Here is a 27024-nt window from a genome sequence, read left to right on the forward strand (position 1 = left end):
GAAAATGAAAAATATTACATTGGCAACTATGTATCTACTTAATATGAATTCAAGCTATAATATATTGGCTTGCTTAGTTGGGGACACTTGACTTTTGACTTGACATTTGATATTCAACATTTGATATACATTGACACCATTTTCTTGAAGAGCTGCTATAGCAGCCAAAATTATATACCAGTTATCACTATAAAGCCGCTTTGACACAATCTGCATTGTAAAAAGCACTATATAAATAAAGGTGAGTTGATTTAATAATAATATTAATTATACTAAACTAACAGTGTGAGGGAAAAATAATATATAATCTATATCCTAATCTATGCTAATTTGTTTTTCACAACATCTCACCTACACAGATGGTGTCACAAAATCAAGTATAAGGAGCAACTGTCACTCATCCATAGAAGGATTACAGTACACATTTGTCTAATGGAACTGATACAAGGAAATACAGCATTCATGCTCATCTTGCATCCATTTTTAACCATATACTTAGTAAATTATTTACAAGGAACAAAAAAATAAATAAAATGAACAGCTATCTGAATTGTGCATTTTTTAGCCAATGCATATAGAGCAGATTCTGAAAATAGTGTTTTTTTATTTATTTATTTACAGTCCAGGAAAGCACTTACACCACCTCCTATAACAACTCAACCACTTATATTTGGTCTTTGAAGTGTAAAGCCCCCTCAGCTCACGGTGAGTTACATACATGCCTCATTATTGATTTGCTGAAAGGCTGCCTGAATCATGGAGTGGCTGTGGGGAAAGAGAAAAGAAAAATCAGGATGTGAATGTTTAATTCTTTCCCTCTCAACATTGTCACCACTAATTTATGCTTGCCAGCTCAAGCTTGCGGCTCCTCCTTGGATGTGGCCCTATATTAAGAGTATAGCCATAAGGTCTTCTCATAATCAAAGGTCTGAGCACATTGGATTCATATAAACATATCAGTACCAGGCTTCACTTTAAAAGGTTAGTGTACCTAAAAATGAAAATTCTGTGATTAATTACTCACCCTCATGTTGTTCTAAACCTGTAAGACCTTAGTTCAACACAAAATAAGATATTTTTGATGAAATCCAAGAGCTTTCTGAACCACAACTTCAAAAAAGGAGGAAAAAATGGAGTTTGAGACTCATATGTCATTCCCATGTACTGAACTCTTGTTATTTAACTATGGCAAGATAAATTCCATTTTTAATTCTAGGGCACCTTTAAGTCATTTTTGGGTGATCTAACCCTTAAACCTTCATTGCCCTAGCTAGATAAATCTTTCATCAATACTGACATGGCTAAATGCGTATCTATTCAGACTAAGAATAAGTATAAACATAGACTTTGTACCCTTGACGGGTATTCATAACTCAGTTGAGCACCGTCTACCATCCTAATATCAAAAGGCTGAAGTCAATGATTGTGGCCCCTGCAGTGTGAATTTCACTGTCTACTTTTGATTTAAAGTGTTTACTGAAAGAGAAGCTCCAGGAGTGTGAGCAATGAATTTGTTCCAGGAGGTGACAGAGTGGGGAAGACCCCTGTCGCCTCATTCCCTAAGCATTAGACACTGACATCCGGCATGACCTTGGGACTGGAACTTGATTGCAAGTGTTTGTTCACCATTGACAGGCTTTACCGCCTCCTCTCCCTGTAAGGTACAGACACCCATATAAGGGAAAAATCACTTTTGCTGCACAAAAGAGACATATTGTGTTCTAAATTGTTTTATTTGATTCTTTTAAGTGATTCACTGGTTAACTTTTACTCTGACAAAACCCTTTTAAGGGAAGGCCAGGGATCTGTCTGTTGTTTATAGAGGTACACTTTATGCCCTGCAGCCCTAAAGTATGCAGACCCCCTATTTTAAATTAACAGGTATGCCCATTTAAGCTACACCCATTAATAACATGTTAGACAAACATTTTAAGTAAATTGGGGTCTTTTCTGCTCTAGCATTACAATTGCCCTGTGCACAAAGTCAGGTCCATAAAACAATAGTTTATTGAGTTTGGTGTGGAAAAACTTGACTGACCTGCCCTTCAACTCATTGGATTGTGGTCCTGCAGGGCCCCTTCCTTAGCGGCAGACCCTTTATCCTCCATTACTTCAACAGCCACTTTGGCAAATTAAAGAAAATATGAAATACAGTACATATTTTGGTTGGATAACATTTAATGAAAAAAAAATAGTGTTGTGGGGCCTGTGGGGGTCCTTTGGCAGTCTCGAGCCGCACAGCCTGAGGATTTAGAGGCTGTGGGCCAACGGCACGGTCCATAATCTAGTCCTATCTGAATCCCACCAGACACATTTGGAATGTATTAGAATAGTAAAAGCAAGCCAGACCAGATTAAAGACCCATTTACACCAAGAACAAAACTATAATGAAAATTAGTAGTGGTCAAATGTGATTTCCAGAGGGAATATTTTTTTTTACTGACCGTACAAGTTTGATTAAACAATCAAAATATGATACTTTTTTTTTTTTTTTTTTTTTTTTTTTTAATATTCTAAATATGAGAGAAGAACAAAACACTTTCTGGTGTTTGGTTAAGTTATTTATCTGACAAAATGTTTTGGCAAAAAAAGGAAAACTACAGCTACAGGTTTTATTTTACTATGCAAAAATACTGTATATTAGAATCCACATTAATGCACACTAAGCAGACCAGTTATGGTCTCTGTGAACATTTTTTTAGTGCACCAAAGAAACGTCAGTGTTTTTATCAAATGGAAAAGGTTATTTTAGTATTTTTATTTGTGATTATATTATTTATTAATATTTTGAATCAGCTTTTATTTTGAGTTTTCATTTTAATTTTTCTTGTTTAGCAATTTTGTATGTTTCTGTCATTTTTGGCGTTTGTTTTTCTTATACACAATAAAAATTATTTTCATGATTTGTTATCACAACATTTTCTCTTTTATCAAATCAACTTAAAAAATTAATATGGTTCAGATAAAAATACTTTGAGTTTCTTTTGATCACCTTCATTGTATTAACTCAAATTTTTAATTTCAATGAACTCAAAATTAAGGCAACCAGGTAACTTACTTTAAGTTAAACCAACAATTCTTTTTTACAGTGTAGTTCTATATAGCTTTACAGTAATGTACTTATATATCAGTTTTAGTTTTAATTTAGTACAACTTATTTCATTTAATGGCTTAGGCAACATTTCTAGTTTTTTTTTTTTTTTTTTTTTTTAAACAGACAAACAAAAAAATGTTTTAGTTTTAATAGGTTTGGCCCCAGTGATGATCTCAAGCCTATCATCCCCTCCCCTCCCATGATGATCTCACAAGGCAATTTCATTATGGTCGCTGGCCCCTCTAAGAAATATAAATGCCCCCCCACTCCAAGTTGTGTGTCCTGGCGCCAGGCCTGCACCTTCCATAAGAGTAAACATCCCAAGCAACGGAGATATTTCTTTATTTCAGTTCACATTATTACATTGAAATATGGATTGCCTCAAATCAAACAACAATAAAGAAACATTACTATATATTTGATAACTATCTATCTAAAAAGAGAGAGTACACTGAATACCATAAAGTATACTGCATATCAACGTTAACAAAAAAGAAATCCTCAAATACACTTTTTGTCCTTTTTGTAATCTTTGGTAAAGGGAAAACAAATACTTGATAGAAGAAAATACTGTATTACACTTTGCCACCTCATGTGGTTCTTTGTTGACCCACAAAAAAAAAAGAAAGAAAAATGTCACATTAAAGAGTAAAAAGAGCAAACAGAACAAAGTAGCAAAAGGACAGTGAATAATAGAATGACACGGAAAAGAAAAAATAAAATTTCACTGGGTTTTGGAATACAGTCATCAAAACAGAGAGACTGTTTTGATGTAGATTGTCATGCATGTTTCCTAAAAAACCCCGCAGTTCTGTGAACATTCAGAGTTGATTGACAAAATCTAAACACAATAGCTCTTCATGTGTGAGTATGTGCGTGTATGCTTGTGATTTCTCTGTTTTTCAGGGGACACAGAGAGAGATCGCTGGAGTTGTGTGAGAGGACAGCATGGATCGACGTGGACCCCAGAGGCACAAAGTAAGTAATCTCACAAACACTCAATCAGATGGATGGACGCCACCATCAGCACCCCACAGTCTGTGATTTTTCCCCACAGCACCTTGAGGGACTCTTGATTGATCTTCATCTTCATTCCTATCGAATTGCGGCAATTCAACTGTAAAGTGTGTTTAAAACATATGTGATTTTTTTTGCATGTACGGTCACAGACACAAAGCATGTGCCTTTGTGTGCTCAGTAAAGCATAAACAGAACATTTAGAGGTCCACTTATCCATCTCTGGTCAGAAATGTAATACTTCATAGTTCAGAGATAAACAGTTTGACTCTAAATACAACACACACTTAATGTCATATTCCAAAAGAACACAAAAACAAAGGTTCTTGCTTTGAGCAGATGAAGGCCACCCAGCTTGCGAATGATGTTTTGTTGGTACGGTCAAGCAGAGGGATATGGTCCAATTATGCTCGTAACACAAGTGTGAACTCCACAATCAACTCTCTCAGGAGTCAAAGAAGACACGATGCAGATGCTTCTGACAAAAGTACCTTAGAGCCATGTGATTCAATCAGACTTGTCCTTCTTCTTGCCTCCGCCAATGGGAACTTTACTGGCAACGGCGGAGCCGACGGCGGACACGCCACCAGCCACGGCAGACACGCTGCCCTTCACGAGCCCCACCCCCATCGCTGGCACAGATGCAACTGAGGTAACAGCAGTTTTCGTGAGATCAAAGCTTTTCCCTCCAACCCAGGCGACTCCGCCCACTGTGGCCCCAACAGCCCCCTTCGTGACACTGAACAGACCACCGGCTACCCTAGAAAACATGCCAGGCTGGGGTTGGGGATGGTCTTTGTTGGTATCTACAGGAAATAAAAGGAAATGTTAATACTAAAAATATCCTGAGATAAGATAATGGAGCAGCAGTCTTATCTAAAATAAAATTAAAAAAAACTTTTACAGTGTCCTTGTTACATGTACCAACTGTAGTAATGACAGTAACAGTAAATTATGCATAATTACATGCAACTAAACTAAACTCTAACCCTAACCTTAAAGGGTTAGTTCACCCAAAAATTTAAATTCTGTCATTAATTACTCACCCTCATGTCGTTCCACACCGGTAAGACTTTTGTTCATATTCGGAACACTAGATATTTTTGATAAAATCCGATGGCTCAATGAGGCCTCCATTGACAGCAAGTAATTTACACTTTCAAATGCCCAGAAAGCTACTAAAGACATATTTAAAACTGTTCATGTGACTACAGTGGTTCAACCTTAATGTTATGAAGTGACGAGAATACTTTTTGTGTGCCAAAAAAAACAAAATAAACGACTTTATTCAGCAATATCTTGTGATGGGCGATTTCAAAACACTGCTTCATGAAGCTTCGAAGCTTTACAAAATCTTTTGTTTTGAATCAGTGGTTCGGAGCGTGTATCAAACTGCCAAAGTCACGTGAACCGTTGAAATTTCAAAACACTTAAGATGTGACAAAGCCTCGTTTACTGAAATCACGTGACTTTCACGCTCCAAATCGCTTCATAACATTAAGGTTGAACCCCTGTAGTCACATGAACTGTTTTAAATACGTCTTTAGTACCTTTCTGGGCATTTGTAAATTAACTTGTCAATGCAGGCCTCAATGAGCCATCGGATTTTATCGAAAATATCTTAATTTGTGTTCAGAAGATGAACGTAGGTCTTACGGGAGTGGAACGACATGAGGGTGAGTAATTAATGACAGAATTTTCATTTTTGTGTGAACCAACTCTTAAAACTCTAGAAAATACATGTTCTCAATTAATATTACTCTGTACTTAAATGTATAATTACACTGTAACAAAGACACAGGTTTTATGGACTTAAGGTTTCATGACACCTTAAAATAAAGTGTAACCAAACTAAAATTAATTTAGAAATGATGTGAATGCCTACATACAATTAAAAATTCTATCTACATTTAAATAATAATTACTTGTAATTAAATTTAATTTCATACTTCAATTAAAGGCACACTATGTAGTTTTCGCCTCTAGAGGTCACTTGTTCAAAACAAAGGCATTGCCTGATGACGCCTTGATTTCGCAGAATCATGGGAGGAGTTGTCTTCACGTCTACAGCAGGTGTAAAGAATCCAATGAAACTCGGGCAGAAATCATATTCATGGATGAGCTAATGTATTAAAGACTTATTAACATTACTGTAGTATGAAGCAGGGTGTGGCTGAAAACCGTTGGAGTGGAACGAGGCCGCTGGAGCGATTGCTAATGAGAGACGAGCACGACACACGACTCAAGAGCAGTGGAGCTTTTATTATACCGCAGACAAGCGCTTCCGCTTCTTCCGGTCAAGCGTATGTGGGGTGACACAGCTCTGTTTGTCATACTAGACACATTTGTGTGTTGAAAGTTGTTATAATGTTACTCTGTGTTCACTCGGCGGCTGCTACGAGATGCTTGTTGCACAATGCAGTAAGCTAGATTGATATGAGTCATGGTAAAACATGGTACTCATGGTAAATCAAGAAAATGAGAGTTAAACAATAAGACTTACTGTGTTGAGCTATATAACAATTAGTTTTCTGTCGATGAATCTACCCAAACATTTGCTCACCTGTCTAATAAAACACATAATATATTAAATCGTCTTTGGTCTTTCCATGGTTTCCATGTTTATTTCTCTGGATTTAAATATTCTTAGAAACATTTGGGATAATGTAAGTGCACAAGTCAACAAAATATGTAACACTGTTTTAGTGATTTTTGAATATTTTAATAATAATAAAAAAATCTTATATATTGTCCCTTTAAAGCTTTTACCTTCAATAAATACAACAAATAGACTATCTGGCAACAAATTTCTGATGAACAATATGCATGATTTTACTTGATATTTATTTTATTTATTGTTTATATTTATGCATATAAAGAGTTTAGATCATTTTATCATAAAACAAACTTATTTTGTGAAATATTTTGCTTGAAAAGTGTGCTTGGCATCTTGCTTTAAAATAAATGCCAGTTGAAATGAGATTTTGTCATCTAAAGCAATGCCAATCGTATTTTTAAGTGTCTAAACACTTTTGGGGCATAATTTTATAACCTGATCTAATACTATACACTGAGAAAAAAATGGTAAGCTCAGAAAATTGCTATTAAATTTCACAAACAATACAAAGAAACAGAAAGTACCAATAAATTAAATGTGAAATCTTGAAGTAGAAAAACTTAAAATTTACTATAACCAGATCTACTACATAAGACAATTAAGACTGGAAAATCCAGGGCAGTGTCAGTCTTGGATTGTGCAAGAGCACCACTATGTGGCACAGAGGGTTATCATTTTCTAGCATGAAGATTTACAAAGGACAGCTGTATAAAATGATTCATTTAGCAATACCGGGCTAAGATAAAAGCCTGGTTGTTGCAAGAATGAATAACTGTAAAGTCTGATATTAAAATATCAGCACAATGTCCAGTACCTGCTGGAGGCTCATCTTTCAAGTATGCAGGTAACTCATCCTGTTGCTGGTTTGTTTCACTCATTTTTACCCTACATGAAAAGTACAAACAGTGGCAGTTAGAATGTCATCCTTCATTTTCCACAGAATGATTGTAATATGTCTTTCAGGAATCTGGGCAGGACAGACAGAAAACAAGGTGAAAGGTTGTGACTAAATGTGGGCTTCAACCCAACAAACACCAACATAGAACAAGGCAGACCAGTTTACTCTGTCAATAAAATGTAACCTGCTGCAACACCCTGTCAACATTGCAGCAAACACTGAGAACAAGACTGAAGGCAGGACTATATTTTAAGACAAATAAAATGAATGCATATGGGATATGCTATAGCAAGGTTCATTAACATGAATTATATATATATATATATATATATATTATATATATATATATATATATATATATATATAATTGAAATGATAAATATTTTCACTAGTAACCCATATGAATATGAGTGAAATTATTATTATTATTTTTTTTTAATTAAATATTAACATAGCAGCTGTGATGCAGTACTACACTTTAATCATTTATCATCCTACATCGGGACATTAACTCAGGACAATAAAGATAAAATACAGCTCATTGAGCAGTATATTAATACGTGTTCAGTTACACGTAAGCAATCATAGAATTAGTGGAAATGAGTGTTAGAACATCAGGGTTTTGAAACAACTTTATGACGTAACATTTGGAACAGTGCATCATTATAGTATCATGTCTGTCCTAAAACGAACTTTAGTAAAGGATAGTCAGACTCGTGCCATTGAATCGGTTCTTCGAATATTATATATATATATATATATATAAAATAAAAAACAATTATTTTATGTCCCGACACAATTATAGCAGTACGTGGTCAGTGACATGATTCATTATTTTGTTTCTTATATTTGTTTCTTTTGCAGCCATGATTCAGCTCATAAAAACAAAGCAATTTAAACTAAATATACTTTGCATTTACGTTAACTGATAGGCCTAGCAGAAATTATTCACTCAGACAAAAATGTTTTTGCATGTTTTAATAAAATTATATATTAAAATAAAGTCTCCGGTGTGTAAAAATTTAATATCAAGTCATAAACATATTTCCAGTCCGTTTAATTCGAAATATTTAATGGGTCCCTCGAGAACCGTTTGGAGGGATTCGTTTTGATTTGTGAACAGTTCGGTTCATTGAAAATGATTCAAAAGAATAATTCATTTCATGAATCGAACGTCGCTAGAAACCTTTGCTGTTTCTGAACTGAATCTGACGTGGCGCTTTTGTGAAAAGTCTTTTCTTTCCCTGGGGCTGAATAAAAGCTTAAATTAACTCCTTATTTTCTTTATTTCGTACTAAAATTAAGCGTTAGATGAGAAACAACAATATATAGGCTTTTAGGAAATTAAGCTATATAACGTTAAACCCTTTTCGAAGAAAACATGTTAACCATGCAGAGAGAACAGATTAGCTTTGAAGAAAATTAAATGAAAACATGGCAGCAGCTCATCAGACGACAATTACATGACGTTAGGTAAGATATGCATTAGCTACTAGACAATTCAGCCATTGTCTACCATGTCGATAAAGCTCTTACATCATATAACTAGAATACAATATCAACAACACCTTGTATAACATGCAAGAGTAACGTTGCCAGCTGTAGTGTATACTTACTGTGTTAGAAGTTTGCTGCTATAAACTTCTGCAGATCAAGTTGGAAACTTCTGTCTCCACCCCTTGTTTGTTTCAAAGGAAAAATATGCTGCTCCCTTCAGCGATTCAAAAAGACACGCTAAAATTACGATAGACCTGGGACCTGACAAGACTTTTCTTTTTAAAGACCTATCTTTGCATAATGTATACGTGGCGCCCTAGCTGTTTTTAACCACGTACCAGTGTGGACACATAGGAAAGGAAGTGACGTTTCTAGTTCTGGCGTGTGAAATGACTTCACTATACTTTGCCTGTATGTCAAGTATTATGAAAATGAAGGGTGTATCTGTGCTCTGTCCACTTGAGTTCTTGGGTTTTTTATTGACTGAGACCTGATAATGGACATGGATCAACTAACTTGTGAGAATGGACAGCAAAGTGATACTACTCACTTTTCAGTCAACTCTAGGAAAAGTCTGTAAAAATAGGGGCCAAAGTGCTGTTAAGAAATGTTCCATATTGATTTTTTACAGGTGTTTTATATTTTGAATTGAACTGTGTTGTGTTTTAGGGTTAAAATGTAGGTGAACTTGATGAACTTACCAGCTTTACCATTTTCCTGCAGAGTATTTCCAGGAAAGGAAATTAAAACAGAGTGAAATTCAAATTAATGTCACTTCTTTAAGCATAGTTTTAAAAAATACATCAATTCTCACATTTATCTATAAACAGTTTTATGTTTATCATACAAACAACATATGTGGTATGGGAGGGGAGAGTGGGGCACAACCTAACACTTTTTGACTCTCTCAGTTTGTGTAAATTCACTTGGGGTTCAGAGGGATTTCACACATGTCTAGTACAATTATGTGGTTTTGTTTCATTAATACAGTGTATTATTTTGTTCTTCATTTACCCCAGAAAGAATGGAAGTGAAATATGACACCATGCCCCAGAGGTGTGACATGTTGTAACATGTGAGGGGCACATTGTAACATGACCATATGACATCTTAAAATGTTATCTGATCTAATAATAAAATAATAATAAGACAAACTAAAATATTTTGTCAGTAAAATACAATTATTAACTTTTTCCATATAAAATGGCATTTTTAATAATTAAAAATAAACTAATTTTTGAGTTTGACAACAAACACACTGCAAAACACGTTAATGTAAATTATATGACTAACATCATAGAATAGCATAGTTTTAATAGGGGCACAGTGTTACAACATGTCTTCTTCAGTGTCTTAGAAATCTAAACTGCTAAATAATGGATTGGAAATTAATTATAGTAAAAAAAAATTTGAATTTTGGTGCAATTATTTTCTCTATAGAGTGTTGCAAGTTGTAAATACATTAAGTTTTGTCATGCTGGCATGTATGTGGAAACTTTTAAACCATGTGCGTTAAAATAGCCCTGTGTTAGTTTGTGCCCCGTTCATCCCTATTTCTGAAAACATTTGATGGCAAGTTGCAATATAAATTAATCACAACATTCAACAATGAAACATCTCTAAATAATGGCTCTTGTCCAGTGCAACACTGTATATCTGACCTCTCATCCTAGAAATCGGCTTCATACTTCCAACATTGCACTCTCACCACTCAAATACACTAATAGGTATACAGTAATTTCAAACCATTATTTCAGGTCCATGTGTTTATTTGTTAACTATATTATATACTGAACATATCAGCTGCTCATTATATCAAAATAAACACCTTCAGAATGATACCACTTTGTGTCATGGCTCATGACCACATTACTTCATTAATTTTCAATAATCAATCATCAATATCTTACTTAATAATCAATGTTTGAAATTCCACTAGTATATTTTTATGGCTCATTTATTAATTTTGGACCATGCACATGCAAAAAAAAAACAACAACAAATAATTTTCTCCAGAGTCTATAATATGAAATCAAATAATGTGAAGCATGATGACAAAATGGAAATTGAAAAGAAAAAGGGGTTGTTTGTTGCAATCTCTCTGTTATGTGACTGTTGAATTCCTTGATTTGTAAATTCCACTTTATGTCATTCCAATTCAACCTCCTATGGGTTGTGGCCAATTTTCTCAAGAACTGAAATGTAGTCAGTTCTTCTTAAATCAAAATGTTGCCCAACACTATGGAAATACTGTTTATTATGCGTCATATAGAGATTCTTCCCTGTACTCTTCAATAGATGTTTAACTGTTTAACCCTTAATCGTCTCTTAAAGGAACACTCCACTTTTTTTGAAAATAGGCTCATTTTACAACTCCCCTAGAGTTAAACAGTTGAGTTTTACCGTTTTCGAATCCATTCAGTTTAATGATATTACGCAGCGTCTCTCACAAACGTCTCCATGGTTGCAAGGCACGTTCCCTGTGCAAGCAGGGGCTCACGGGCGCTGCGTAATATCATTGCACTGCTGCAGCCATGGAACGGCAGCAAAGTTCCTTGATTATTACGCCTGAATGAGAGTATAGTTCCTAGCCATATCAGCCTAGAAAAATCACAACTTTTTATTTTCTGTCGGTCTTAATACACGATTTAACTACAGAAGAGTCAAGTTTTAAATAGGAAAAATATCAAAATTCTTTGGTCATTTTTAAGCGCGATGCTAACGGTCTAATCAGATTCAATGAACTATGCTAAGCTATGCTAAAAGTGGTACCGCCAGAACCGGAGATCGGCTGAATGGATTCTAAAACGGTAAAACTCAACTGTTTAACTCTAGGGGAGTTGGAAAATTAGCCTATTTTCAAAAAAAGTGGAGTGTTCCTTTAAGTAGGGTTTACGTTAAAGGTCCTTGGGGTCAGATAGACCTAAACGTTTACCGAGCGATTGCATAAGGAAATATACATTTTTTTATATGATAAACTATATATCATTTTTTAATTTACTTCTCAACTATGCATTTATGCTGTGGTTTTGTGGATATTTGGTAGTTCTTTACCTATTTACTGCACAATTACTTAACTACGCCATAAATTGGCTTATGAAAATGGATTTTTAATGAAAAAAATCCCTTTAATGATGATCTTAACTAAATCTAAATAGTATTTGAACATTGCTCTATGTTTTAGGGAGAGAATACTACCATCTACAGGTTTGTGGAAAAACTTTAGGAATTATAGTTAAAGAAAGAAAGTGCAATGACCACATATATCCAATAGAGGTCAATAGGGGCTCATTTAATTTTCACTTCATTTTTCTTGATGCTTCAACTTCTCACAACTTTATGACATATATTTTGTGAATCTATATTTAAACATTCTAAAATACATTCACAATCTTTATATTTTTGTATTTTATTTTTGTTGTCTGATATATTTTGAATGGTTTGCTTTTGCAAATTATTATACCCTTAGCTGCCTTTCATCTTTCTTTTATCTGCCCTTTTCCCTCTCTTTCTCTGTGTGCGTGTTTTTGTTTGTGTGTGTGTGGTGTGATGTACAGTTCAGTCCAAAAGTTTGGAACCACTAAGAATTTTAATGTTTTTAAAAGAAGTTTCGTCTGCTCACCAAGGCTACATTTATTTAATTAAAAATACAGTAAAAAACAGTAATATTCTGAAATATTATTACAATTTGAAATAACTGTGTATACAAAGCTTCTGTAGCATTATACACTACCGTTCAAAAGTTTGGGGTCAGTAAGAATTTTTATTTTTATTTTTTTGAAAAGAAATTAAAGAAATGAATACTTTTTTTCAGTAAGGATGCATTAAATCAATCAAAAGTGGCAGTAAAGACATTTATAATGTTACAAAAGATTATATTTCAGATTAACACTGTTCTTTTGAACTTTCTATTCATCAAATAATCCTGAAAAAAAATATTGTACACAAATATTTTGTACAATTGTACACATTAAATGTTTCTTGAGCAGCAAATCAGCATATTAGAATGATTTCTGAAGGATCATGTGACACTGAAGACTGGAGTAATGATGCTGAAAATTCAGCTTTGCATCACAGGAATAAATTACTTTGTCAAATATATTTAAATAGTACACAGTTATTTTAAATTGTAATAATATTTCACAATATTACTGTTTTTACTGTATTTTTAATTAAATAAATGTAGCCTTGGTGAGCAGATGAAACTACTTTTAAAAACATTAAAAATCTTAGTGGTTCCAAACTTTTGGACTGTACTGTATGTCTACCCCTTCACAGTGTTGTGCATTTATGTCTGATTTTATTTGCCAAAATCTAAAAAATGCCTCAGACACCTGCATGTGTGTGTGTGTTTGTGTGTGTGTGTGTGTGTGTGTGATAGAAAGTTTGTTCCACTTTGTTGTTATGTTCTAGGATCAGACCTTTATTTAAATGTAGAAATTTTCAGATTTATACTGGATTTTTTTTTTGACATTATATATATATATATATATATATATATATATATATATATATATATATATATATATATATATATATATATATATATATAATTTTTTACATTTTCCCATTCATTTTCAATTTGGGCTCAATCTAACCCCAAGGACCTTTAACGGAATTTTTTTTTTTTTTTACACACCTTTAGAACAACCAAATCAAGCCCAGTTTAGATAGATTATTTAGGAAAAGTCAGTCTCATGCCCCTGAGATGAAGGGAACCCTTTTTAAAAATGAAGGAATCTTTCAATGGGGTGAGCTAGGTAGTGAAAAGACTAAACTGCGGATTGAATGTAAACAGGTATTTTAATTATTTTTACAAATTAAACTAGCAGTTCTTATTGGCTGTTGATCTGCAGCAGCTGTCCTGGGGATGGTTTCCCGCCCTTATTCATAAAATGACGTATTTCCTGTATTGTCACGTAGCTTGTAATGTTTTGCGGGAACAGACTTGTTCAGAGTCAAATATGACGTTCAATTTTCAATATATAATATAGATATATATGTAATACCCCGCCTGTTATTTTGTTGCGAGGTATCATCAATCCGCTGCTGTTCGTGTTCACTGTCTTCCCTCCTTCCTCAGTCGGGTAAACAAATAAGGCAAGTAACTAATTATTTAGTTTTATGCTTCATATACTAGATGCATTAAACGTTTAAAAAGCATATCCCAAGTTATTAGCCAAAAATCAGTTATTCTAGTTTTCTGTGGCCGTCAAATTGTATGTTTTAAACCTGAGCAATGGGTAGTTTTGATATGAGGTCAGCGTTTCGTATATTTATATACATATATTTACTTGGCTGCACTGTAAATGCGTTGCCTGTCAGAGAATCAGATACAATATTCACTTGCAACTCTGTGTAGTGAGTGAATGAATGAATGTGCAGCTTATTGCTTAACCAAGCAACATGGGTGATTGCTATCTTATATTGTTACTTTATATAAAGAACGCGATTGTGATTGAAGTGATTTTTGCATGTTCTGCTTGTGTATTCTATCTATCTATCTATCTATCTATCTATCTATCTATCTATCTATCTATCTATCTATCTATCTATCTATCTATCTATCTATCTATCTATCTATCTATCTATCTATCTATCTATCTATCTATCTATCTATCTATCTATCTATCATTGCTTTATTGGCATGACTGTAAATAATACAATATTGCCAAAGCATATATACATAAAACAATAATAAAAACATCTGTATAATAGAAGAAAATATGATCAAATATTGTAACACTGTCAAATATTATAACTGTCTATCTATCTATCTATCTATCTATCTATCTATCTATCTATCTATCTATCTATCTATCTATCTATCTATCTATCTATCTATCTATCTATCTATCTATCTATCTATCTATCAAATCGATTTTGTTTGCCCTTAACCCTGTTCCAGACTTAAAATATGAAAATCATAATAAAAATATTAGTTTACTTTTGTCTAGTTTAAATGGCAATACCTATTGTATGAAATGTGGCCCCAGTTGTTTCTCTATGGTTGAAGAAACGCCCAATAAACTAGTGATTTCTGTCTTTTTGATATCACTAGCATTTGCTTTGCATTAATCTGTATCCCCTAACTCAGAAGTGCCCAATCCTGCTCCTGGAGATCTACCTTCCTGCAAAGTTCAGCTCCAACCCTGATCAAACGCAACTGAACCAGCTTATTAAGATCTTCAGGAGCACTTGATAATTACAGACCGGTGTGTTGGATCTGAACTCTAAAGGTAGGCAGATGTCCAGGAAAAAGATTGGGCACCTCTGCTCTAACTGCTTCTAAATGTTAAGAGGATCTTTTCGTCGACTGAGAAACCAAAGACTGTTACTGAGTTTTTGTAATGAGCGCATGCGTAAGAACAACCCCCCTCCTTCGAAGGAACGCCTCCCAAAACTCGTAAACACGAGTATTGGAACACGAGTGTTTACCATCGGCATTCGCTGTGTCGGGTTAGTGGATTCATTATGTCGGACTCACCGCAGGTAACTCATAATCTGCAGTTGTTACTCCTGTCTCTGGACAAAAACATTGCATGCGGTGCCTGTGGAGTGTGGAAAGTTACTGGAGCGCGCAGCCGCGCTCGTCTCTCACAAGGAACGTCACGGCAGTGATTGACAAGCCGGAGGGCCAATCGTTTACGCGATGATTGCATAAACGATTGGCTGATGTTTTTAAGGCCCTACCTCGTGCAAAGATGATGTATATTAATATCATTCATTCCTTTCAGTGCACCTAATAAATAGTCTTTTATCAGTTAGTAAAGACAGTTTCAAGTAATATCGCAAAAATGTATAAAAAACCCATCCTATTTAGCACCTAGTAGCCTAGAAGTATCTCTTCCCAAATAGCCAAGAGATACTTTGAAAAGTTTGGTTCCAATATTACACCCTGCTCCTTCATTTTGCTGTACTTTGGCCACTGAGTGGCAGCATTTAATAACATTAGACCTTCTGGACAGTGTGCTGATAGTTATTGGTATTAGTTTGTGATGGCTTTCTGCACTGTAACCTGAATTTAATTGAATGTGGTGAGATTAAAAAAAGACCATGTCTCAAAATGATAGCAAGAAAATGTCAGCTGGAGGACTGCACGTTTAATCATGCATTTGTAAATGACTCTCATGAGGGTCTGTTTGTTTAATTAAAAAGAACTGGCTCAAGTTATGGAGTTGAATCAATCTGTCTGACAAACCCTTTATCAAATGAGCTCATTGAATAATAGTCATTACTTGATCAACACACTAAACAAATGGAAGGACATGTAATTTGGGTGAAACTTAAATCAGTTTTATTACTGACTGGCTGTATGAACTACTTAAATGTATTTGCAATTATAAATATTTTTTTTTCTGATATCATAATAAAAGAAATGTACTGTCTGTATGTAGACTACCGTTCAAAAGTGAGCAGTCACTTTTGCTGTCCAGGGTTGTATTTGATTAAAAATACAGTAATTACAGATTTTCAGCATCCGTTACTAATATTTTTGTGGGTGATACGGTGATACTTTTTTGGATGAATAGAAAGTTCAAAAGAAAAACATTTATTTGAAATGAACCATTTTGTAACAATGTAAGAGACTTTACTGTCACTTAATCAATTTAGTGTAACCTTGTTTAATAAAATTCAATTCTTACAAAAAAAAAAAATGACAATCATGGAGACTGTAACAGTGTCTCCTCAATAGGGGGCAGCAGACATTAAAAAACTAGCTGTGCGCAAGAGTATCCACTGTATTTTTCAACAAGGAAGTAAGGAGTTTTTTGTGAATGTGCGAGACTTCTAAATTAATAAGCCGCTATAGGAAAATAACAAGAATATATCAAAGTCTAGTGAAACTGTTTGTACTACAAACCAGTGTGTTTATAATTAAGAAAAAACATTAAAATAATATAGTAAGAAATACCAGAGAAATATCTGACTACTAAAACAGATCTCAAACAAGGTCCCCTTGGATTATAAGTAGAATAAATAAGGAGCATAACATTCCATACTAAACTAATTTTCCATCTTAGTCTGTTTTAGCTGCTTATTGACAAACAGCTCAACTAATTAAGCTCAATTTGTCAGCAGTGAGAGGCCAGAGATGTGTGCTAATATCAGCACAATGACTCTGTGCTGTCTTACTAACTCTGAGTCTGACAGCCAGCTCATTCCTGCCCTGACTGCCCGTTGCTAACCTCTTCTCCATGGTTTCAGTCACACCACTGGTTGTTGGTTTTTGACTCTTCTTTGTTGAGAAGCCCCTGTGCCTATGATTAGTGAAGGCGGCAGATTCATAGTTTTACATGTTGTTTGACTAGATGTTACCTTATTCTTTGAAATTTGCCAAAAATAGAATGTTTGTTTTTGTTTTTTGTCTCAAGTGCACATTAAATAACAGGAACATATACATGGGCATAGTGCACTAACCAAAATGTATCATGTAATTTTTCATGTTTTTTAGGGGAACCCAGTAAAAACTAGGCTAAGGTACATGAAAATCATTCAATAGTATAGTGGGGCTTTTCTTGTTGTTTTTTTGTGGGGTGGGGGGTGTTGTTAGGAGACTCAGCAACAGTGTTGCCTAGTCTTTGGTTTTCCCGTGGAATTGGGCTACTTTTACTCTGCTGCTTGCGAGTTGTTTTTCTAGTCCGTGGGTTGAAGTAACCACAGGATATTTGTGCAGACCCGGCAACTCTGCTCAGCAACGCAAAAGCAGATGAAAGTGACGTGACATCTAGCCAGGTGTGGTTTCCCGTTATCAGAATTTGTGTCCTGCATTTCACCCATCCAAAGTGAGCACACACAGCAGTGAGAATTGAACGCGCACACATACCCAGAGCAGTGGGCAGCTGTTTTTGCTGCAGCGTCCGGGGAGTGATTGGGGGTTACCCACAACCTTCGGTTTACAAGTCTGTATCTCTATAAAGACACCTGTGGCCTAATGGTTAGTTTTTTTTTTTTTTTTTTTTAACCCAGCCAATCATAATCAAGGACCAAAACTATCTGTTTTATAATAAGTATTTTAATTTAACAATATACTTATTTTTCTACACATCAAAATATTATTACTATTCTTATTATTAATAATAATAATAATAATAATAAGTAATGGCTATAGCATATACAATCATATTAATATAAACATTTTTAATAATTATTAATTTTATTTTTTATAATTGTATTAATTTAGATATTTAATAATTTATCAAATGTTTTTATTAGCTTTTGATCAAAACAAAAACATTATATTAGTACTACTTATTATTATTGCTATTAAATATAGCTATTATAATAAATCATCATCATGTCTGAAAGTCATTAATTAATTTTTATATTCTTTCAGATCACACCGAATACTTTGTCAGGTTTAAAATAATCTTTTTATACTGCATTTATATTGTTTGAATGTCTGAAAGAAAAATAACCAGTGTTTATTTTTATAATATCAGTTATGATAATGGTTATTGGTTGTAACGTTAAAACAAAGAGCAATGCAGTGAGACAAATACTCTGAGCAACATCCACATCACAAAAAAAAAAAAAAGTGGAAGGAACATTTTTGTCTCGCAATCAAGTCAGATAATTTGTCCTTTAATCACATTCGATCTTTGAAATGAATGTTTCATGAGCGTCTCCTGGTATTCCCCCTTGCCTGATGCTTGCTGTTTGTTTATGGAATAATCCCCCCCCCTCAGGATTCCCACTTCAGGACAAGTTTTTCATGCGTTTTGCGTCCGTGATTGTGACAGAACAGAGAAACGCATTGTGCTGTAGATTTCTCCATGCCGTCTGTGCGAGTCTTAATAAGCTAGGCTGTGAAATATTGGACGTGCGCAGCAGTGTCTCTGTGGTTAGCTGGGAGACAAAGGCAGTGACCTCCCATCCCCTGTAGTTTTTAATAGTTCTGCGGGAGTAGCCATTACACATTGGAAGCGGGAGAGGGGAATCTCATAAGGACACTTGCCTTGTTGTGCTTTAAAAGATTAAATAGCCAACAAATGACTATTTCAACTTCATCTGCAGCTAGCTTTGTCCCTTAAGACACCGGTGAGTTGAATTGAGTCATAGCCAGTTATAGTGGGTCTTGTTTTGGGGGTTGCCAGATTTTGTTCACCCTCGTCTACATCCAGCGGCCCCTGGTAGTTTATCACTCTGAACACTGTCCCATTGTCACTGTGAATGTGATAACTATGCCCCTTTCGGCTGTGATAAGGTTGGGTCGTTGAAAGGCCTGTCTTATCGCATTTGTCTTCTGTGACGCAGGCCTTGTTTTATTGGATGTATCTCTTTGTATCCACTCCTTACCTTTTATTTTCTTTCCCTCCATTTCTGTCTGTCCCTGTCGCTGTCTGTCATTCATTCTTAGAAGATGTCAAAGGCTTGAGAAATGCCCTCTCACGGCTCCAGGCTTCTTCCTCACCTCTCGCTTCCCACAAACTCTCTTTATTGGATTCTACCTCTGCATCATCTGTCTCCATTCACTTTTTTTTTTTTTTGGGGTCTAAATGGCCTCCTCCTTTCTCCTCCAGCTGGGTTTGTTGACACACAGTCAATCCTGGACACTTTCAAGCCCCCCATCTCTTGTACCCATTCCCCTTCCCCGAGCTGTAAAGCTGCCACAGCTGTGGGCTGTTGAACGAAAGTGGAGGGGGACATTAAATATATTACAACCATTAGCTTTGTTGGGACTTGACAGTTTTAATACGTTAAAGCTTTACGCCAGCCAAAGGCAGGACACAGCAGAGCTCTGCTATGATTTTAATTACTTTAAATATTGTGATGGGTGGATTAAGCAAAGTAAAAGGCAACCAGCAATTCTTGTCATCTCTTTAAAAAAAAATATATATATATATAACAACTTTTTCCTATTATTTACCCCCTAATCAGTTTTATTAAAACAGATTTAATTTTTTTTTTTTTTTTTTGTATCTATTAAACTCTGTATCAACATTATTTTTTTCCCTAGTACAGTTACGTGATCCTTCAGAAGTCATTCTTATGCGGGGTCAATACTTAATGTATGTGAAAAATCTGTGCAGTTTTAGCTTTAACACTATTGCAGTCTTGCAAGAACTGATATTTCTTTCTGAAAATCTCTTTACTTTTTGAAAAGAAAATGTACACCAATAAACTTACAAATTAAATGTCTCTTTCCAGGTGTCAACATGAGCAAGGCGAAGTCGAGTAGGGACAGAAGGATTGCTCTGCCCGGTGTCACCAGGGTGACTCGCAGTTCAATCAACCCTCAGGACTCTCAGCGCACTAAACCTACAGATTCAGGCCTTGTCAATGATCTCAGCCTAATGAGCGTGAATGAACAGCAGGCCTTGTTAGCACGGTGAGATGCCACATCCTTATAAACAATCCGCTTTTGTAAAACATACACTACTGGCCAAAAGTGATGTCTGGAGGGGATATCTTTTTATTTTATTTATTTATTTATTTTTAATTCAATTAAATGATCAAAATATGATACATTTTATATTTAAATAAGGAAAATTAAAACATTAAACTTGGTTAATGCATTCATCTGACAAAATTTGTTGGTTTTCCCTTGTTTTTGCATGCATTTTTGTTAGAATTTCTTTGAGAGCCAGGCCAAAAATTGTCCACACAATTTGGTATGTTTCATTGCATCATAAATGAAACAATTGACTCAACACAAGTATGTAATATGAATACAAAATTAACATTTTTAATATTTAAATAAAGGGTGAAAATTTTCTTTGGCCAGACATCACATTTGGCCACTACAGTAGGTTCATGAAATCTAGTTTAAAACAAGGCAGCATTATTAGCAGAAAACATGAATGCAAAATGTAATTGCTCTTATGAATTTTCACAAAAGGAGCTATATATTATTCTAGAAATATAGCTATAAATATTCTGATTGACTGTTTAATCACAGTTGTCACTGTAAAAAATTGTATTAATTGAAAGAAATCTGTAATAAATTATAATATTAGATGGGAAAATGTAGTCACTATGAAATCAATTGACCTATTGATGAATATTCCAGCATTTATTATAAATGATTTATCCTTTTTTTTTTTTTTTTCCCTTCAAGTGCCCTTATAATATTTAATCGCAATAACTACCCCCTCCCTCTTGCAGCAAAATCCCTTTTCTTCTCTGATGGCGTGTTTACTGGCGTAAGGGCGGGACATCCTGTCACTCACATGAGATCGAGCAATCGCAAACCACAACAATCCAATCATCCGATCAATTCCCAATGGGCAAAACCATTTTTTGTGCCCCCCTTGTTTCGCTTGGAATAGTGAAGAACAGACCATCGCAACTTCCGTTTCATGCTGACTTAAAAAAAATTATAACTTATTTTTCTAGACATATTTTTCCTTCTTTTTAGGGAAGGGAAGTCCTACCCGAGTCCCAGCACCAAATCTGTTCTCTCCTCATCCTCGGGCACCTCTATGCCTCGTGAAGCTTTGGGAACTATCGGCAGGCTGATGAAGCTCGGACGGGTGCGAAACATTGTGGTGGTTGCAGGAGCAGGTATCAGCACAGCCAGCGGTATACCAGACTTCAGGTGGATACTCACTCAAAACCTTTAAACTACTTCTGAATCATCATGTCACTCATCTAACAATTGTCTCTATATCAGGACACCAGGGACGGGACTTTATGCAAACCTTGCGAAGTATGACATCCCTTACCCAGAGGCCATCTTTAACATTGACTACTTCTCTGACAACCCTCATCCCTTCTTCTCATTGGCTAAAGAGCTGTACCCTGGACACCACCGTCCAAACTACGTTCACTATTTCATCCGTATGCTGCATCAGAAGGGCCTGTTACTCCGCATGTACACTCAGAACATCGATGGACTTGAAAAGCGTGAGATTAAAATTCAAAACTCTCTTAAAGGCACAGTCCACTCAAAAATGAAAATTGTCATTAGGGCTGGGCGATATATCGCATGTGATTGTCACGCGCATTTCGTCAGTAAAGCCGGTTCCCTGATTACCGCGAAATCACCATCACCTGCTTTCAAATGGAGCAGCATTTAATAGACAGAGCCGTAGATCACTGACAAGCTACACAATATCGCATTCATTATCGAAGGCGATTCATCTGCGATAATAAACGCGATATTGCGTAGCTTATCAGTGAACTACGGCTCTGTCTATTCAGTAATCAGGGAACCGGCTTTACTGACGAAATGCGCGTGACAATTGCATGCGATATATCGCCCAGCCCTAATTGTCATTTACTCGCACTTAAATGCGAGTAAATACAGGTTTGGAACAACTTTTCTTTTGCTGAACACACAAGAAATATTTTGAAGAATATGGGTAACCAAACAGTTGATGGGGCATTGATTTTGAAAAAAAAAAAAAAAAAAAACTATGGAAGTCAATGGGGCCCATCAGGTGTTTGGTTTGTGACATTCTTTAAAATGTCAACAACTTGAGGGTGAGTAAATGACAATCTTCATTTTAAGGTGAACTATCCCTTTAAACATCATTATTGAAAGTGTTATTGCAGTGTTATATTCTAAACCCTGTCTTTAGTGTGTGGTATCCCAGATGACAAACTCGTGGAGGCTCATGGGAGTTTCGCCACTGCTGCTTGTCACCTCTGCTATACGCCATATCCTGCAGAGGAAGCCAAGGTAATCAGTTTTGTAATTTAGACAACTCATAGAATGCACACCTTTTTTAGCACACTACATAATCTTCCATTCTTTTTTTTCAGCAAGCTATAATGAACGGCAACGTGCCCATCTGTACTTTTTGTGCCGGGGCAGTCAAACCTAATGTTGTATTTTTTGGAGAGGATCTACCAGAAAAGTACTTTCAACATGCTGAAGATTTCCCAAAAGCTGACCTTCTCATGATCATGGGCACTTCTTTAAAGGTGGGTTTAAAACTATAATAATAATAATAATAATAATAATAATAATAATAATAATAATAATATTATTTATTAAACCTGAGATAAATCTATTTATGCAAGTGTAGTTGACTCTATATACAGTACAGTCCAAAAGTTTGGAACCACTAAGATTTTGAATGTTTTTAAAAGAAGTTTTGTCTGCTCACCAAGGCTACATTTATTTAATAAAAAATACAGTAAAAAAAACAGTAATATTGTGAAATATTATTACAATTTAAAATAACTGTGTACTATTTAAATATATTTGACAAAGTAATTTATTCCTGTGATGCAAAGCTGAATTTTCAGCATCATTACTCCAGTCTTCAGTGTCACATGATCCTTCAGAAATCATTCTAATATGCTGATCTGCTGCTCAAGAAACATTTAATGTGTACAATTGTACAAAATATTTGTGTACAATATTTTTTTTCAGGATTATTTGATGAATAGAAAGTTCAAAAGAACAGTGTTTATCTGAAATCTGATCTTTTGTAACATTATAAATGTCTTTACTGCCACTTTTGATTGATTTAATTCATCCTTGCTGAATAAAAGTATTCATTTCTTTAATTTCTTTTCAAAAAAATAAAAATAAATTCTTACTGACCCCAAACTTTTGAACGGTAGTGTATAATGCTACAGAAGCTTTGTATTTCAGATAAATGCTGTTCTTTTGAACTTTCTATTCATCAAGGAATCCTGAAAAAAAAAAAGTACACAACTGTTTTCAACATTGAAAATAATCATAAATGTTTCTTGAGCAGCAAATCAGCATATTAGAATGATTTTTGAAGGATCATGTGACACTGAAGACTGGAGTAACGATACTGAAAATTCAGCTTTGCATCACAGGAATAAATTACTTTGTCAAATATATTTAAATAGTACACAGTTATTTTAAATTGTAATAATATTTCACAATATTACTGTTTTTACTGTATTTTTAATTAAATAAATGTTCCAAACTTTTGGACTGTACTGTGTGTATATAATATAATATAATATAATATATAATATAATATAATATAATATAATATAATATAATATAATATAATATAATATAATAATTTATTCCTGTGATGGCAGAGCTGAATTTTCAGCATCATTACTCTGGACTTTAGTGTCACATGATCCTTCAGAAATCATTCTAATATGCTGATTTGCTGCTCAGGAAACATTTATCAGTGTTCAACTGTTATGCTGCTTAATATTTTTGTGGAAACTAAAGCATTTTGTTTTTCAGGATTGTTTGATGAATAGAAAGTTCAAAAGTCTTTTCCTTTATAAATTTAATGTATTCTTATTGAAGAATTTCTTTGTGTAATATATTATAAAATCTATAATTATTACATTTTCATCTGCTTTGTGACAGATCGAGCCCTTCGCTAGCCTGATTAACACCGTAAAGTCTACAGTGCCTCGTCTGCTGCTCAACCGTGATCCGGTTGGGCCTTTTGAACGGAGGCCCCTGAGGAGGGGCGACTACATGGAGCTGGGAGATCTCTCAGATTCTGTCCGAAAACTCGCAGAGATCCTGGGGTGGCATACTGAGATCCAAGACCTGATGAACAGCCATGAAAATGGTCTTTGTTCTTATACTGACCCCAGCAGTAGCAGCGGTGAGAACAGTGACTCCTCGGAGACCGACAGCATGCATTAATAACATCCACAGAGATGCTCTGTATGTTTAAAATATCCTGGGGTATTGAATGGAGACCTGAGATTTGTTTATCTAACTCAATACATCTGAATGTTTTATGTCAGTGTTCTCACCAGTATTTACAGCCAGTTTTACTGTATTTGTAGCTGTGTCTTTTTTTCCTGACCAGATGAACACCAGCCATATTTATTCAGACAGTGAAACTTGGCCATGTTTCTGGTGGGTGTAGACTCATTATTTTAAACCCAGCAAAATCAGTGTCTGCTGCTCATTTTGACTGAAAACCCACATCAGAATATCTTGAAAAATCTGGCTCTTGTACTATGAAAAGACCATAATGTATACGCAGAGAACTTTAGTGGATTTAGCTAGTTAGTTCACCCAAAAAATGAAAATTCTGTCATTAATTACTCACCCTCATGTCGTTCCAAACCAGCAAGACCTTCATGTTCAGGACACAAATTAAAATATTTTTGATAAAAATCCAATGGCTCAGAGAGGCCTCCGCCAGCAAAGTCCCTGAACCTCTCAAGATCCAGAAATCTACTAAAGACGTTGTTAAAACAGTCAACGTGACTACAGTGGTTCTACTGCACTCACAAAAGCACCACGACGCATGTGCGGGAAGATGCCGGCGTTCTGACATGCTTGCGAACACAGTGCTGCGCTTCCGGGTCATATCTCAGAATGCCGGCTCTACGTCATCTTCCTGCGCATGCCTCATGGTGCTTTCATGAGTGCATGTTAGAGGCCCAGGTGAAAGAGAAGAGCTTGTTGGAAAAAAAAAAAAATATATATTGATTTGTATTCTGAAGATGAACGAAGAACTTGGGGGTTTGGAACGACAATGACAATGTAATTAATGACAGAATTTTTGTTTTTGGGTGAACTAACCTTTTAAATGACAAATTTTATCAGGCCCTGTTACTGAAAAAAAACTACAGGCATGGCACTTATGATTATTTTATTAATTTAGTATGGCTAATTATCTCTGCACAAGCCAAGAATGTATTATGTCAAGGTTCCTTTAGCATTTCCACAAAGTGTATTTGAGATTTTAATCTTTTTGTTTGGAATAGTTGGTGGTATATTTTGGTGCAGAAAGGAGTTAATGTTTAAAGGATTGGGAATAATGTACATTTGTGTGTATATATAAATGTGTCTATATGTCCATGTAGGTTATTTTGTAGTCAGCGAGTCCTGGTTTGGCCTCAGTGAGCGAACTGTGCAAAATTATCATGGGAGGCGTGACCTCCCAAGTGTGCAGTGCCCCCACTGTGTGTTTTCACAGGCACTGCAGCCTCCAAGCAGGAGCTCCAACCCCCCCAAAACTCTAATAAATGTCTTTGGTCGGCAACAAAGAACCCCAATATCCTGCTGCTGTGTTTGTGAATGTATGTGTGAGGTTCTTGTATGAGAACGGCTATGAGCGCAATTTCATTTTGCACAGGATCAGTGAAGTCGCTGGTAATTACCACACTGTTGTGATCGTATCTGTTCATGTCCCTCAGGGATTTTGATAGGAGTTTGGCATGTTTTGGGAAATGTGGACAAAAAGCCAGAATGCCTATTTAATGTTTCAATCCATCTTTTTTTAATTTTTTTTATTCATTTGTGCAGTTTGTCAAGTTTGGTTAAAGCCTGTTAACCAGCTATTTTTGTGTTTCTGATTCATGCAACGGTTGCATTTTGTTGGCCTCTCCAGTTAAATATATGATTGTCAGTAGTTTCATCTTGCATTTTTTTTAAACTTAACATTCTTGCTATTTGTACTTTGAATATTAAAATGCTTGTTTTCTGTTCTGTACATTTGTACTTTTATTACCCTGTTAATAGAAATTGCATATTATAGTATTTAATAAATATTCATCTTTGTCTCTTCACCTTCTGAGCTTTTTGTACATGGCACCAGCTAAAAAATATTAAATGCTCAACAGATCTGAGTGTAATGTAAACAATCCCAACACTGAAATTTGGATACAAAGGGTCTTACCAAGGAAGCAAGTCATATTCAATATCTTTAAGCAATCACTTGATCATATTGTTTAATAAAATGTTATTTTTATGTAATATAATCTTGCAGCATTAGATCTAGATTGTTTTAAATTAGCATTTACATTTTGAAGAACAATTAGAAATGTTTCTGCATGCAATAATTGAGACTTGCAGCTTTGTATTTTATTACAAATGATTGTCTGAAATGGAAAAACAAGCTAAATTCAAAAGTTGAGGGAAAATTAGCGTTTTATAAATTTTTACAAAGCCCATTTACTTTGCTGACTTTTATTATAGTGGTTATAGAAGATGAGTATTTAGAAAATCTGAATTTAATTACATGCTTTGTCTTG

At 35.0% G+C, this 27024-nt stretch overlaps 2 protein-coding genes across 7 annotated transcripts; one reads left to right on the forward strand and one right to left on the reverse strand.

The window, feature by feature from the left end:
* Positions 1-3426: 3426 nt before the first annotated feature.
* On the reverse strand, positions 3427-9673 carry tmem263 (transmembrane protein 263). 3 transcript variants are annotated; one of them, XM_067390221.1, is made up of 4 exons: positions 9243-9673; positions 7543-7613; positions 4603-4917; positions 3427-4211 (listed from the first exon to the last, which is right to left on the reverse strand). In XM_067390221.1, exons 2-3 carry the CDS (start codon positions 7604-7606, stop codon positions 4619-4621), a joined length of 363 nt encoding a protein of 120 aa, XP_067246322.1. In that variant the 5' UTR covers positions 7607-7613; positions 9243-9673; the 3' UTR covers positions 3427-4211; positions 4603-4618. The 3 variants fall into 3 exon arrangements, with proteins under 3 accessions (XP_067246322.1, XP_067246321.1, XP_067246320.1); XM_067390220.1 differs by having other exon boundaries at positions 3427-4917; positions 9239-9673; XM_067390219.1 differs by having other exon boundaries at positions 3427-4917; positions 9243-9548.
* si:dkey-103i16.6 (uncharacterized protein LOC557125 homolog) lies at positions 8092-26954 on the forward strand. 4 transcript variants are annotated; one of them, XM_067390212.1, is made up of 7 exons: positions 8092-9099; positions 20275-20455; positions 21485-21664; positions 21740-21972; positions 22650-22750; positions 22834-22995; positions 24389-26954. In XM_067390212.1, the coding sequence occupies exons 1-7, from the start codon at positions 9090-9092 to the stop codon at positions 24674-24676; spliced, it is 1155 nt and encodes a 384-aa protein (XP_067246313.1). In that variant the 5' UTR covers positions 8092-9089; the 3' UTR covers positions 24677-26954. The 4 variants fall into 4 exon arrangements, with proteins under 4 accessions (XP_067246313.1, XP_067246314.1, XP_067246315.1 ...); XM_067390213.1 differs by lacking the exon at positions 8092-9099 and adding an exon at positions 14028-14223; XM_067390214.1 differs by lacking the exon at positions 8092-9099 and adding an exon at positions 19045-19164.
* Positions 26955-27024: the final 70 nt, after the last annotated feature.

This window comes from Chanodichthys erythropterus, chromosome 7 (assembly GCF_024489055.1).
Source record: "Chanodichthys erythropterus isolate Z2021 chromosome 7, ASM2448905v1, whole genome shotgun sequence".
In the NCBI taxonomy this organism is placed as follows: Eukaryota; Metazoa; Chordata; class Actinopteri; order Cypriniformes; family Xenocyprididae; genus Chanodichthys; species Chanodichthys erythropterus.

Excerpts from the sequence above, each read along its gene's own strand:
- tmem263 (XM_067390221.1), bottom strand. The coding sequence starts at position 7,606 with ATGAGTGAAACAAACCAGCAACAGGATGAGTTACCTGCATACTTGAAA. Across the intron at positions 4,918-7,542 it reads GAAAGATGAGCCTCCAGCAG|ATACCAACAAAGACCATCCC; the intron begins GTACTGGACATT and ends TATTTCCTGTAG.
- si:dkey-103i16.6 (XM_067390212.1), top strand. Across the intron at positions 21,665-21,739 it reads AGCGGTATACCAGACTTCAG|GACACCAGGGACGGGACTTT; the intron begins GTGGATACTCAC and ends TCTCTATATCAG. Across the intron at positions 22,996-24,388 it reads TCATGGGCACTTCTTTAAAG|ATCGAGCCCTTCGCTAGCCT; the intron begins GTGGGTTTAAAA and ends GCTTTGTGACAG.